The sequence below is a fragment of the Protopterus annectens genome, chromosome 3.part0 (genome assembly GCF_019279795.1).
Source record: "Protopterus annectens isolate FY-2018-M chromosome 3.part0, PAN1.0, whole genome shotgun sequence".
NCBI lineage: Eukaryota > Metazoa > Chordata > Ceratodontiformes > Protopteridae > Protopterus > Protopterus annectens.
Genome location: NC_056731.1, coordinates 1,691,185,429 through 1,691,200,082, shown reverse-complemented (window position 1 = coordinate 1,691,200,082; position 14,654 = coordinate 1,691,185,429). Strand labels below are relative to the sequence as shown.

Sequence of the window (14,654 nt, the reverse complement as noted above, 5' to 3'; positions counted from 1 at the left end):
TGGTCTGGGCCTAGGCATGGAATACAGTGAAAATGAAAATCCTTATGCGGTATTTGCTTCCCACAAGAAATGCAATTATTAACTTTTACCGACATCGGTCTGAGTCAAGAAAAAGTTTCCCCAACGGGGTACTTAGCTTTATTGAAGACTTCGGTTCTGAAATTCGAATTTGAAAATCTCAGGAGTCGGCCGACCAGCACTTGCGAACTGCTTTTGCTTCGGGCACCACGTGGCAAGAAAGACTGAAGAAAATAGCGTCGGCTGCATCTTATATACCCCTGGCGCACCGACGTCAGGGAAGAAGCGACAGCAACTGACGCCGGACCAAGACTTTGGAACTCTGGCCGACTTCGGGACCGCCTGACGGCAGGATAACCCAAGTGTAATGACCGCAGCAGTGAAACACGATGATCATCTAATGCAAAGCAGACATTAAAGCATTACACTGGTGTATCTAGCATGAAACTGGAAAGGGTAGCCTAGCTACAACTTAATCCTCAAACAAAGCAAGTGGGGAGCCAGACACTAAATGGAGCACAAAACAAGCTTCGACTTCCTAGCAAAGGACCACATTACACTGCTAAGCTCCTCGCATCTCAACTATCCATCAAGTAAAACCAAGAAACCAACCAAGACAATAGCTAGGGTCTTTTGCATACTACCTGGCATCAAAGACTGCTGTAAGGCCCGGCCCATAAAAGGCAACCTATGCCTTCTCTATATCATTTCCAACAGCTCTAGTGTACAGCCTCCTCTGATATGCCAGTGAAAGAATATAGTTATAAAGCGGAAAACATCCAGCAGGTGATGTGTGGGGAGAGTTCTCCACTTCAGATGACAAGCTATAAGATGAGGAAAAGTCTTGTCCTACTAAGAGTACAAAAAATGCTTCTCCGAGTTCATGCTGGATTATGGCACGCAGTCCACACTCAACTCTGTTACCTACATCGGCTTCCGTGTCTTTGCAATCAGTAGAGCTCCTGTAACCAGAGCAGACAATACCTGACAAGAACCCTCAGTGGTATCCTAGCCAGTACTGCATGAACTGACACTGGCTTTTACACATGCTCCATGGGAAAAGAAGTCAGCACTGGGTCTTACGTTAGGTCTACTTCAGGGCCAGATAAGCAACTCCATACCATATGCACCAGCACTGGGTCACTTGAGGCAAAAAAAGGGGGGGGGGCTGATGCCGTGGACAATGGCACACTCTGACCCAGCAAAGGCAAAACTGACACCAGAGTCCTCAAAAATCTTAGCACAGACACAAGCATTCTGATATTTGTACAGCAGACCACAGGCACTTTAAAATGTCAGTCAAACAAAAAGTCAAAGAAGCACTCAAGAAGAATCAACCTGACCACCTCTTGGAAGGCTGTGAGAGGTGGGGATTAAAACAGCTTGCTGCCAATGAATCTGAGACAAAACACAGGAAAATTCCTCCAAAATTCAAAGGAGGAGGACTGGAGAACCTGGATAGCAAGCCAAAGCTTCTTAGCTATATAAGAAGACAACTGGGGGGGCGAAGGCTGATAAGCTCCAACAGATTCTCAGCAACTCCCAGATGTCAATAAGAGGAAGCAGAATCTTTAGTAAAAAACTATGGCAAATCTAAACGTGTGCAAGACAGACAAGAAAAAAGTAAAAGTAAAAATGTCCCAAACAACCAGCAAAATATTAAATGAAACTAGTAACCAGCAGAATTATGAGGGAGGCTGCAGAAAAAGCCAAAAGAAATGTCCAATCCAAATAGAAGGCCTTTCAGGAACCCACATGAACAAACAATTACAAAGATTAACTGAGATGCATTGCACACAAAACAAAGCTAATTGCTAAAAAGGTGGAGGAAGCAAATAAAGTGGTGGTAAGGAACAAAGAGTGGGTGGGAAAAGCCTTCTCCAGAAGAAAAATGAACAGGCATTAACCAGAAAAAGAGAATGATTTTACTGGTACCTTTCTCTTCTGTTAGGGCAAAGTGCAATTTAGAACTGATGAAGCCAGAAATTAAAATAAAGACGGTCACTGACTTATACTCGCAACTTAAACAACCAGAAAGAAAGAAAACAGTTTATGCAATGTGAACTGATAAAATATCCTTGGCCCATCAGGATCCAAATGAATGTTTTCAAGAGTACAATAAAACTAGAAAATGAGGGAAAGAGGCATAGGTTACATAGGACAGGGAGGTCCTTGAAATAGCTTGGGATAAGTTAGATCCACCAAGTGAATCATGCATTATACACACAGTCCTGTGTGTTAACCAAGACTGAATTCTCCTCAACAGATCAGAAGACAACAGAATATTGTACCCACTACAGTATTATCCTTTCTTGTGACCAATAAAAAGAACACATAGCTAAGATGCTCTTTACTATGATGAACTATGGCCAAATGCCACGGACACAAAAACATACATAAAAAACAGAACAAAGTAAGCCTCGAAGTTTTACATCACATCCAAAAGATAGCACACACTGTAGTGCAGCGTAAGCAATGGAAAAAAAAATCAATCTAAGCACCCAGTGAGAGAGATGAACCCACAATATTTTGATCTTGTAGCATCAAAGGTGACTGTGCTACCTGTTGAGTCAAAGACACTGATTCATATGTCATGGACTACTCCACTGGCTTACTTTCGATGTTCCCTAATGTAATGTTTTTGGTACAGTCATCTGAAATCCATCTTGTAATCAAGGAGGAAAAGGACAAACGGCAAAAGATAAATACAATGCCTTCATCATTCCTAAAGGAAGTCTCTTCCTGATGAACCTCAAAACTTCATTAGCCAATGCTGCAGTGGCGAATCTTTGTATGGAGTCAAAACTCTCACTGTGACTGCTGACCTCAAAATATTTTCCATCTTAACATGAGGAAGAAGAGATTGCCCCTACTATACAACAAGTACAGTTAAGGTAGCCATGACTCAAAAGGAAGAGTCATGCTTGTTTAATGCCATTAAACATTGCATGACCCTTTCACTAATAAAAGCAAGATTTTTCTCCCGCAGGGCTTTGGTGTTTGTTGCAGCTGAAGGCCCTGCAGGCACATTTGGCAAGTTAAACCCCTATCTCACAGGGTCTACATCACGTAATCAAAGTGCCATAACTTCGACTGACATATCTTCGAACACATATGTCCGAAGTTACGGAACTTCGACTAGCTATAACAAAACAAAAACACAACGGACAAATATGAAAATTGTTGTATGCGGGGGGCAAGCCTCCCTGCACCCCCCCCCACTACTTAAAATATACCAACTCAGAGATCGCACCACAGTGAGGTGAATGGAAACCTCCGCTTAGAGATTTCCATTCACACCCTCGAACATTTACAAATTCGAACATATGGTCTCGATTGTAACTGTTCGACTACGTGATAGGAACCCATCTCACATCTGTCAAGAAGAAAGTAAACATGATGCACAGAATAAATCTCTCTGGAATGTTGAAAGACCTGCTCCTAAGGCAAGAGGGGACAGTTCTTTATTACTCTAATTATAGCATGAATTCATTCATGAGTAAAGCAAGGCCTGAGATGGTTGCCATTTGGGCCCATCTATGATATCCAGATGGATGGGATACTAACTGCCCTTTCCAGGCACATGATGACCAAGTGGCTCCTCCTGTCCTGCTCCCTGGCATCCAGTCAAACACTAGACTTAATGAGATACAGCATTAACAAATCTTTGCTAATACTGGCCTGTGCAGCATATCTCCAGGATAGAAGGCTCAGCTGTCTTCCCGGAAGCAGCAAAACAACATCAATTCCGATGAATAAAGTAAAACTGGTAGAAGTCATCAGTCTTCTGGGTCACCTTCAACGGCAGGGACAACAAAGAGCATCATGGCGGCTCTGATGTGCAATTCTATTTAATAAGTACAGAAGCACCTGCAATTCTGCACTGATCTCAGATGACATCTTGCTGAAGTTCACTTCAAGTCACGGTCCCTAGTTTTGTTAACATTTATTTGCAAGAATAGGATGTGCAGAGAGCTGGCAGATATTAAAAAAATCAATAAGGAATTCAATATAATAACTATGAACAATCACTGTGGGCTGCCAGAGCAGAGATTAGTAGCATTACAGAAATCAAAAACTCACGTTTGCAATTAGGCAAACATATCTAAAGGACTTGCCTGATTTTGCACATGATTAACAAATTGCAGGCTATGCGGTGGCCCTGGGGCATTCAGCCACCAAAATGCCTCTATAAAAAACAAGGTAGAATACTATGCAGTTTGTGTTCATTTCTAGCCTTTAGAATCCGATACATTTACAAGTTCCTTTTACTTGGCGACTGACCATCACCCCCCCCTCCCCCCGAGCACAATGATTTCCTAATTACTTCATTAGTGATATACAGCATGGATGATCTCGGCAGGTAGTACAAGCTGAAAATTTCGAGAGAGATTCACAAAAAGTAAAACATTTTTTTCCCAAAAGTTGTCTGCCACATTAAGTGACTTTAGTCCCCCTGATGAAGAGTTTTTAATGTAATGGCTGCGTTGGGGATGCTACAGCAGTAAATATGAGAAGGCCTGCAAAAACAAGACCATGCAAATCAGCATCAGCAAGACATGCTCAGGTAACTATGCCTGTGACTTAAAATAAAAGGCTGGGACAGGAATCATAAGACATCAGTTTCAGTGACAGTCAACTCCCAATCTACTATTTTCCTGGTAAGGATGAAGTCTCCTACAATCACAGCAGGCCAAGTGTACAAGTGGTAGTGGTATACAGCTTGTGGTAGTGGTATACAGCTTGGTATAAAAGGATTCCTTCACAAATCTGAAGAGCAAATAAATGGCTTCCTGACATATTTTATAATTATTCTACCATCTAGTTAGGCTCTTAAGATCAAACATTTTCATGCTTTCCTTTGATCTTTAGTTACAAATTGAGAACTACAGAAGCTTGATGGGCAGCAGACAACTCACCCTCCTGTTTTCTACAAATACAGTTTATACTACCACAAAAAACATGTTGTCGTCAATGTACAAAGTATGAAACAAAGAACAAAAAAGCACAAAATGCATTGCTTTCACAGGTGACGCAGTAAACAAAGGTTAGCATTTCTGTCTTGTAGTGCCTGAATTTCCAATTCAGATCTTGGCTGGGGTGCCTTCTGTGTGGAGCCCACAAATAACTCCATGTACCCCCCCCCCATGGGTTTTTGCTGGATGCTCTAGTTTATGGACATATTTCAAAGATATCTCACAAGTGAACTGATGATCTTCTAAGATTCCGTAAAATGTCAGTAGGTATGGGTGCCTTGTCACAGTGACCGTGTGCATTTGTGTCCAACAGAGTGTTGGCACTCCATTCAGGATGAGTTTCTATGTACTGCATCTGAGTGCCATGACAGCCCCCTACTCTCCAGTGTACCCTGTATTAGATCAATTTGTTCTTCCATTACCCACATTAAAGAAAAAAAATGCTTTCAAAGCAAATTCGGAATTCTAAAAATAATTTTTTATTTTCACTACCCCCATATTAATAAATGTTACGTATAAGACTCACCTAGTTGACTGCATTTGTCTTGTTGTTTCAGGGTCTTCAAACATCTTTACAATTGGTTCTGTTTCGGCTTGAAGTTGTTTCAGCTGGGCAACAACTGCAGTTCTTTTTTCTCTCAAGGCTACAAATAAAATCATATTTTAAATTTATTAGTATTTACTATCAGCAATATGCACTTTCACAGACTTAAGAAAACAGCAGACACCATAGCATAAAATAAACCCAGTTCCCAAAACAATAACCTTTACGCAGAATAAAATGCTTTATAGTAACTTAACAAGGGTAAAAACTGCAAGAGCATGTTAACTACTTCAATGTCACCTGTCCAAACTGGCAGGAAAACTAAAGCATCCAGAAAACTATCCAAACAAAGGAAAAGAACAGTTGTGTAAAATTTTACCACAACCATAGGATGTCCTCCTCTTCCATGTTGCAGTATTCTATATGAGGGATCCTCCACCTGAGGCGACCTGAATGTCTGGTCCAACTACAAAAGCTTAGCCTGGCTGCTGTACGGTGCGTGGGACGTCACATGCAGGTACCATAAACAGCGGGCCATAAATGGGATGCCTGGACACACTGACTCAGAACTGAATCCCCCAGTCAGACAAGAATCCAAGGATAGTTGATAAGGATCTCATCCAGTGGGGGGAAAATAACAGAAACAAGAGGTTCTAAGTGGGGGTAGGAAGGAGGGAGAGGAATACTTCAACATAGAAGAGAAGGGCATCTATGGTTATGGTAAGATTTTACACAACTATTCTATGTCCTTCTTTCTCATGTTGCAGTATTCTAAATATGAGGGAGAATACCAAAGCTCAGTATGCGATATGGGGGGAGGAGATACAGATCAACTGTCTATGAATCCATGCAGAATGGTTTTAGCAAAACCTGCCCTACCCCTAGAGATGTTGTCCAGTCTGTAACGTTTAGTAAAGGTGTGGACTGAATTCCAAGTGGCTGCCTCTAGAATGGAGGCTGTCTAGTCCTTTGAAAATGGTTCTTGAGGAGGCCACAGCCCTGATGGGAGTGGGCCCTCACTGTATAAGGCAACTGTTTGCCATGGAAGGAGTAACAGAAGGATATAGTGTTGGAAATCCAAGAAGAAATAGTTTGCTTGGAGACAGCTTTTCCCAGAGCCCTGTGGTGAAAGGATACGAACAGTTGGTTTGACTTTCTGATGTACTTGGTCTTGTCTAAGAAGAATCTAAGTTGTCTGTGAACATCCAGGAAATGGAGTACTCTCTCACTGTCATTTTGAGAAGAAGAAAAGAAAGTGGGTAAATGGACAGACTGATTAAGCAACAATTCATTGACCACTTTAGGCATGAAGGAGGGGCTGGTGCGAAGAGAGACTCTATCCTTATGAAATATTAACTGGAGTGGGTGGCCATGAGTGCTTGTAATTCTGAGACCCTTCTGGTCGAGGTGAAGGCTACAAGAAGCACTATTTTCCAAGTGCACATCTTTAAGGTGGCTGGGGCTGCTGGTTCAAATGGAGCAGTCCTGAGTTTTTCTAGAATAAAATTCAGATCCCAAGGAGGAGGAATGGGTTTCCTTGGTGGTCTGATATGTAGTACCCCCTTAAAAAAAAAAAGCTTTACCACTAATCTGGATAATAATGGTGGGTTGAGAGGTAAACAAGCAGAGACAGCTGATAAATGGACTTTCATTGAGGAATATGAAAGTTCAGACTTAAGTAGTTCACATCGATAAAATAAAACGAGAGGTACGTCTGCCCAAAAGGGATCTAGTTGTCTGTGTAGACACCAAATGGAGAACCTTTTCCATTTGGGTAAGTAGGATCTCCTAGTAGTGGGTTTCTTAGTCTCCTGCAGGACAGAAAGCACATCCTCTGAATAAAGGTGTCAAAGTGATCAAAAGTTTATCACCCACAAGGTTAATCTGAGAGTTTGTAAGTGTGGGTGGATGAGGGATCCCTTTTGTTGTGTGATGAGTTCCACCTTGTGAGGTAACTTGTGGGGATTGCCCTTGGCTACTGAAAAAAGTAGGGGGAACCAGTGCTGCCTTGGCCAGAAGGGGGTCACCAACAAGATTTTCGGTTTGTCCTGTTGAATCTTCAGCAGAACTTTCTGTATAAGAGGGAAGGGGAAGAATGCATAAATAAACATCCCATTCCAGGAGATTGTGAAGGCATCCATCCTCCATGCTTGTGGGGAGGGGGCTCTTGTGCAGATTAACTGTAGTTGTCTGTTCAGAGGGGAGGCAAACAGATCCATTTGTGGTGTACCCCACTGGTGGACAGTGTTCAGGAAGACATATCTGTGCAACATTCACTTGTGATTCTGTGAATGACATGCGGAGGGCATCTGGCTGAATATTGGTTTGTGAGGGGATGTAAACTGCCTGCAGTGTCACTTTGGAGGGGGTAGCCACTTCCCAACCTTGGACAGCTAGCCTGCACAGCAAGTAGGATTTTGTCCCCCCCTTGCTTGTTGATGTACAACAGGACTGTGGCACTGTCTTTAAAAATTTTGAGAGGTCCTGGATGGATAAAGTACAGTTGTGTACTTACCATAAATGTAGATGTTAGAGTATATTCACTGTTGCAGTCATTACAATAGGGTTTATCCTGCTGGCAGGCTACCCGCAGTCGGCCTGAATTCCAAAGTCTAGGTCTGGCGTCGGTTGCTGTCGCCTCCTCCCTGACGTCAGTGCGCCAGGGGGTATAAAAGATGCAGCCGACGCCATTTTCTTCAGTTTTTCTTGCCCCAGATGTCAGGTGCCCCCAAAAGGGTAGGCTAAAAATATGTCAATAAAGCATGCATGCACCAAGGTAAATTTTTCCTTCATCTACAAGCAAATACACCACATAGATTGTATAGAATAGAGAAGTACAGATAAGTTCCAGCAAAGATGAGGGGGATGGTGGGAGAGTAACCTGGACTGCAACAGTGAATACACTCAAGCATCTACATTTAGTATACAACAGTACTATGTTCATCGTGTTTCGCTGTTGCAGTCATTACAAACTGGGTTGAATCCCAAAGCTAAGGTTGGGAGGCTACAGCTAAACAGGATTAGGAGCGGCTATGAGGCCCTGCAGAAATGCAGTGGCAAAGCCTGTCCTGGATTTAGAGTAGAGTGGTAAGTGATAGTGCTTTGTAAAAAAGTGTGCACTGAACTCCAGGTTGCAGCCTCTAAAATGTCTTTGGTTGGTACTCCTCTGAGGAAGGCTGCTGAAGTGGCTGCTGCTCTGGTTGAATGTGGCCTAATGCCCTTAGGCACTAAATTTGCCATGTTGTGAATAGCAGAAACTAATGCAGTGGCCTATCCACTTTGAAACAGTCTGCTTTGAGATAGCCTTTCCTTGTGATCCTGCAGCATATGCCACTAGTAATTGCTCAGTCCTTCTGAAAGCTTTGGTTTTGTCCAAGTAGAAACGCAGCTGTGTATGTCCAAAGAATGCAGAAGTCTCTCACCCTTATTCTGTGGGTTTGGGTAAAAGGTAGGCAAATGATTGGTTAAAGGCCACACTGGACACTACCCTTAGGCATAAATGTCGGGTTTGTCCTCAGAGAAACCCTATCTGGATGGAAAATGATAAAAGGTTCCACAGCCATGAGTGCCTGTAGCTCTGAGACTCGTCTTGCAGAGGTTATTGCTAGGAGCAGAGCCGTTTTCCATGATAAAAATTTTATATCAGCTGTAGTGGCTGGCTCAAAAGGAGGCAGGGTGAGTTTTTCCAAGACATAACTGAGGTACCATGCAGGTATTGGTGATCTCCTTGGAGGCCTTAAGTTTTTGGCTCCTCTGAGGTACTGCCTTAATAAAGGATGAGAAAAAATGGGTGGTTCTGTATTGTAATGAGCTGAAATGGCAGAGGCATGAATCTTAATTGATGAAAAGGATAGGCCTTTGTCCAGCATCTCAGTTAAATATTGCAAAATCTGAGGAATATTTGGTACAGTCGTGTCAATCTCTTGTGCCTGGTTCCAAGCACAGAATCTCTTCCATTTCTCAGCATAAGATTTTCTGGTACTAGGCCTCCTGGCCTCCAAAATAAAATCCATCACCGCTTTAGAGAGAGGTGCGTTTTGAATGACTACATTATCCGCCATGCTGCCAGATTTAAGGTTTTGAGTTGGCTGTGCAGGATCTGATTATTGTGTTGGGACAGTAAGTGAGGAATTTGAGGTAATGTCCAGGCTGGGTACTGAGACAAGTTCCTTAGAATTGGGTACCAGTGCTGGCGGGGCTAGTCTGGGGCAATCAGTATGATTTTTGGCTTCTCTTGTCTGACTTTTAGGAGTACCTTGGGGAGGAGAGGCAGAGGAGGAAAGGCATATACTGTTAAGTTTTTCCAGCTGAAAGATAGAGCCATCCACTTTCCATGCTTGCTTGTGATAAGTCCTTGCACAGAATCTCTGCAGTTGGCAGTTGTGAGGGGAGGCAAATAGATCTATGTCCCGGCATACCCAATTCCTTGTTATCATGCTGAAGACTTGCGGACCCAATTTCCACTCGTGGGGATCCATGAGGTTTCTGCTTAGTTCATCTGAGTATTTATCTTTCCTGGCAGGAATTATGCCTGCAGATGTACTTGGCAAGTCAATGCTGTGGCCCACAAAGTCATGGCTAGTCTGCACAGGGGGTAGGAATGAGTGCCTCCCTGCTTGTTTATGTACCACATGACTGTAGTATTGTCTGTCTTTATCAGTAGTTGTCCCGGATGAAGTAGATCCTTAAAGGCTGTCAGGGCATTCTGACCAGCTAGCATCTCTTTTTGGTTGACATGTAGATGCATTTGGCTTGCGGACCATGTGGCCTGAATACATCTTCCTACCATGTGGGCCCCCCCAGGCATAATCTGATGCATCTGTTAATATCTGCCTGGCTGTGGGTAAAGCGAATGGCTGCCCCTTGTTGTGGTGACAGGCCTTTGCCCACCATCGAAACTCCTGTTGCAGGCAGGGAATGAGGGCAATTATTGTTTCAAGGCTGTGGCAATGTTGAGTCCAAACACTTTTTAGATACCATTCATAGATATTAGGTTCATAGATTAGTACTAGGCTAACTGCCCTTGTGAGCCATTTTAAGCCTAGCCAATTATCCCTTATGAGACTCAAACCCTGCACCTTGTCTTTGTAAGGCAAACACCTTAACCATTAGGCCACCCTCCCAACCCATTGAAGTTTCCTCATATGCAGTCTTGCATATAGAATTAGAAGAACGCAGGATGCCATGAAGCCCAAAGCCTGCAGAATTTTTCTTGCAGATAACTGGCTCTTTGTTGCCAACATTTTGAAATAAGTAGTCAGTTGCCTTTGTTTGTCTGGCGTGCGATAAGCCATCTGGGCAGTTGTATTTAAGCTTGCACCCAGGAATATGATCTCTTGAGAGGGTACTACTTTTGATTTATTTTCATTTGTTAGTAATCTTTTTACAAATGCCAGATGCTGTAGTAGAATGTCCTTGTTCGCTGCTTGAATAAGACAGTCATCCAAGTAAGGATATATTTGTATTCCTCTATCTGCAAAATGCAATTACTGGAGCCAGGCATTTTGTGAAGACCCTGGGCGCAGTAGATAAGCCAAAGGGCAGTGCAGAGAATTGGTAGTGCATTGAGCCAGCTATGAATCTGAGGTATCTTCTGCATGATTGTCCGATTGGGACATGCAGGTATGTCTCTTTTAGGTCTGAAGTCACAAGCCAAGCCTTCTTGCCCAGCATGGGCAGAAGCTGCTGCAAGGTCAACATTTTGAATCTTGGAATATCCAGATATGTGTTTAGAATAGATAGGTCCAGTATTGGTCTCCAGGCTTTGTCCTTTCTGGGCACCAAGAACAGTCGAGTAAAATACTTGTCCCTGCTCTTGCTGTGGTACTTGCTGAATGGCCCTCATGTCCATGAGGGATGACACTTGCTTTTGTGCCTCTGCCCATTGATTTTTTGGCAGGTCTGGCAAACCGTTTGCCCTTGGCAGGGTGTGAAAGTGAAACCTGTTGCCTTGTGAGACTATATGACCCATTTGTCCTGGGTTATTACGCACCAATTTTGAGAAAAAAGTGCTAGTTTTCCCCCTAAAGGTGCTGCCAGAAGATAAGTGCTTGGCGCAGGCAGGGGGAAGTCATTGGGACTGTTTCCTGTATGGCTGTGATTTGTCTTCTCCGCTTTTGGAGGTAGAAGTACCCCATTGTTTAGACCTGTATGAGCCTTGGGGCTGGGATCTGAATCTAAGGCGTCTGTATCTGCCTCTTTGTGGCCTGTCTGACATTGGAAAGGACCAATTCTTTGTAGGCCAGTGCCTGGTAAATCTTGGAGGCTGTACCTGTAAGAAATCCTTGACTGTTTGCATAGATTTAGCTTTGCCCTCCATTTTCTTCAACACCTCTTCTGCTTTAACACCAAACAAGGTATCATGCTGTAATGGAGCATCTAATAATTTTTTTTTTAACATAAGGCAGATTCTGTTCCTTTAACCAAGCAAGCCTCCTAATGACAAAACCCGTAACAGCGGCCCTGCAGGAGGCCTCCAGAGAATCAAAACCACATTGCAAAGTATGCTTTCCCACTTTTTCAGCTGCATGCAATAAATCCTGCATTTCCTTGTTTTCTGCACATTCAGAATTTATCAACATTTTCTGTTTAAGCAGTGACATAATATATTGCTGATATTTAAGCATATGAAACTGACAATTTAAAGCCCTTATAGCCAAGGCAGCAGAAGTATTTTCCCCCATCTGCCCAGTGCCCTAGAATCCCTGTCAGAGGGGGTAGGGTTTTTTGCAATGGAAGCCTTGACCCCTTTGGGACTCTTGAGAGATATTTTTTTTTTTTTTTAAGAACCCTGCTGCTGACCCAGAAACTATGTGAATCAGGAACCCTGTAGTATCTGTCTGGCTTAACAGGAGCTGGAGGTAAAGAGTCAGGAGTCAGACTGCACTCTGAATACACATCATCTACAATGTCTAACACAGGTGGAATAGCAAGGGGCCTGTGCTGAGGTAGTAAAAGGAAGTCTCTGAGCCTTTTCTTAGATTCTGAATAATCTTGGCTCTCCCAGTGGAAATGCTCCCTCATAGTATGCAGTTTCCCCAAAAGAATAATCCTCAGGAGGAGAGGCTGAAGGGATAGATTCTTCAGCATTAGAATCTTCATAGGGAGGAAGAGAGTATTCCTGATCAGAAGAGGAATCGGAAGAAATGGAAACCTGATCTGAAGATTCATATTCTGTCTCTTGCCTAGGCCTCTTATCAGGAGGGGGATGGGAACCCCTGATCAAAGTAATTAGGTCTTCGGCCATTTTGAGCATCTGTTTTTTTAGGCATTGGGGCCTGTCCATGGGGCTGTTGTACTTGTTTCTTTGTCTTTAGAGGTGCTTTAGTCTTTGCCTTTGAAGCTGAAGTCGTTTTAACATACAACTGTGTAGGCCTGAAAACACCCTCAGAAGCTGATGCCTGCTCAGCGGCTCTGGACCCATCTGAGGGAATAGTTTCCGAGGTTCCAATACCTTCAGTTTCCAGCGGCCTAGTCGGCTCCACGTGGGAGTCGGAAGAGGCATGAGGCTCTGAAGTAGCAGACGTCAGGGGCTGCGAAAGCACCTCACTGAGAACCGGCGACTGGCTTAGAAGAAGCCTCGTCGTCAGTTTTGGACCTCGGATGCCTGTCCTTTTCTTTGAGTTTCTTCTGAATTGCGGTAGTCGGATGGCTATCTGACATCGTGTAATTAAATCTTCTGCCAAAATAGTGAAATGCAAAATCGTACCGACGCTTAACAGTGCGTTGGTTAAATCTAGCACAAAACCGACAATTAGCAACGTCGTGATCAGGGCCTAGGCAAGGAATACAGTAAGAATGGAAGTCCTTATGAGGTATTTGCTTCCCACAAGAAATACAATTATTAACTTTTTCTGACATCGGTCTGGAGCAAGAAAAACATTCCCCCCAACGGGGTACTTGGCTTTTAATGAAGACTTCGGATCTGAAATTCGAACACGAAAATCTCTGGAGTCGGCCGACCGGCACTTGCGAACTCCTTTTGCTTCGGGCACCGTGCGGCAAGAAAGACTGAAGGAAATGGCGTTGGCTGCATCTTTTATACCCCTGGCGCACTAACGTCAGGGAGGAGGCGACAGCAACCGACACCGGACATGGACTTTCGAATTCAGGCCAACTGCGGGTAGCCTGCCAGCAGGATAACCCTATTGTAATGACTGCAACAGTGAAACACGATGAACATCAAGGAATGCTTTCAGGGCTAAGATAAGAGTGGTCATTTCCCTGACGTGTTTTTTCCAAAGGCAAGTGTCCCATTGCCCTTGAACCTTCAGGCCATTCAAAGTCGCCCCCCAAGATTTGATGCATCCGTGTACATCTGTTGAACTGTTTGGACAGGTTGTAATGGTAGTCGGAACTTGCTGGATCCACCACTGGATATCCTTCTTGAGACAGGGAAGGATCTGCTTGAATAAGGAGGTCATCCAAGTATGGTAAGATTTGAATTTGAATGCCCCTCATTCTGCAAAAGGCCACCACATAGGCTAGGCATTTTTTAAATACCCTCGGTGCTGTGGACAAGCCAAAGGGCAAGGCAGTAAACTGATTGTGTAATTTTTGAAAAAACGCAGTAAGTTTTGATAGGATAGATAGATAGGGATGTGAAGATATGCATCCTTCACGTATAGAATGGCCAGGAATGATCTGGAAGTCAAAAGTGGAAGGAGGGTTTGGAGTGAGAGCATGCAGAAGGTTGGTACATGCAGAAAAGGGTTTAAAAGAGAAAGGTCTAGGATGGGTCTCAATGGGCCATCCTTTCTTGGGACTAGGAAGATTCTGGAGTAGAAGCCTTGGCCTTCCTGTCCTGGAGGAACCCTTTGTATTGTGCTCTATTGAAACAGACCTCATATGACTTGTGGGAGGAGATGTGTTTGGTCCTTTGGAGGTTGTGGGATACATTTTTAGAGCGGGAATTCCCACCAGGTCATGAAGAAACCTTTCCCACAATTAACAAGACCCAGTTGTCTGAAGTGATCTGTTGCCACAGGGGAAGACTGTGAGAGAGGCAGGCAGAAAGGGGTAGGTGATTTGGAGGAGTCTGGCAGTCAGAGGCTGACCTGTCAGGAAAGGGCAGTTTATGAAAGGGCTGGGAAGGAGGTTGGTCTGGTTGAGGACGA

General features: G+C 43.7%; 1 protein-coding gene across 1 annotated transcript in view; it reads right to left on the bottom strand.

Annotated features, from left to right (window-relative positions):
- The window catches only part of EIF3E (eukaryotic translation initiation factor 3 subunit E), a gene marked incomplete in the record, with an annotated part of 1,040,336 nt that overhangs the window by 928,490 nt on the left and 97,192 nt on the right, over positions 1-14,654 (bottom strand). Inside the window, 1 exon segment of the mRNA XM_044065734.1 lies at positions 5,521-5,638. Coding sequence (XP_043921669.1) covers positions 5,521-5,638 — 118 coding nt within the window.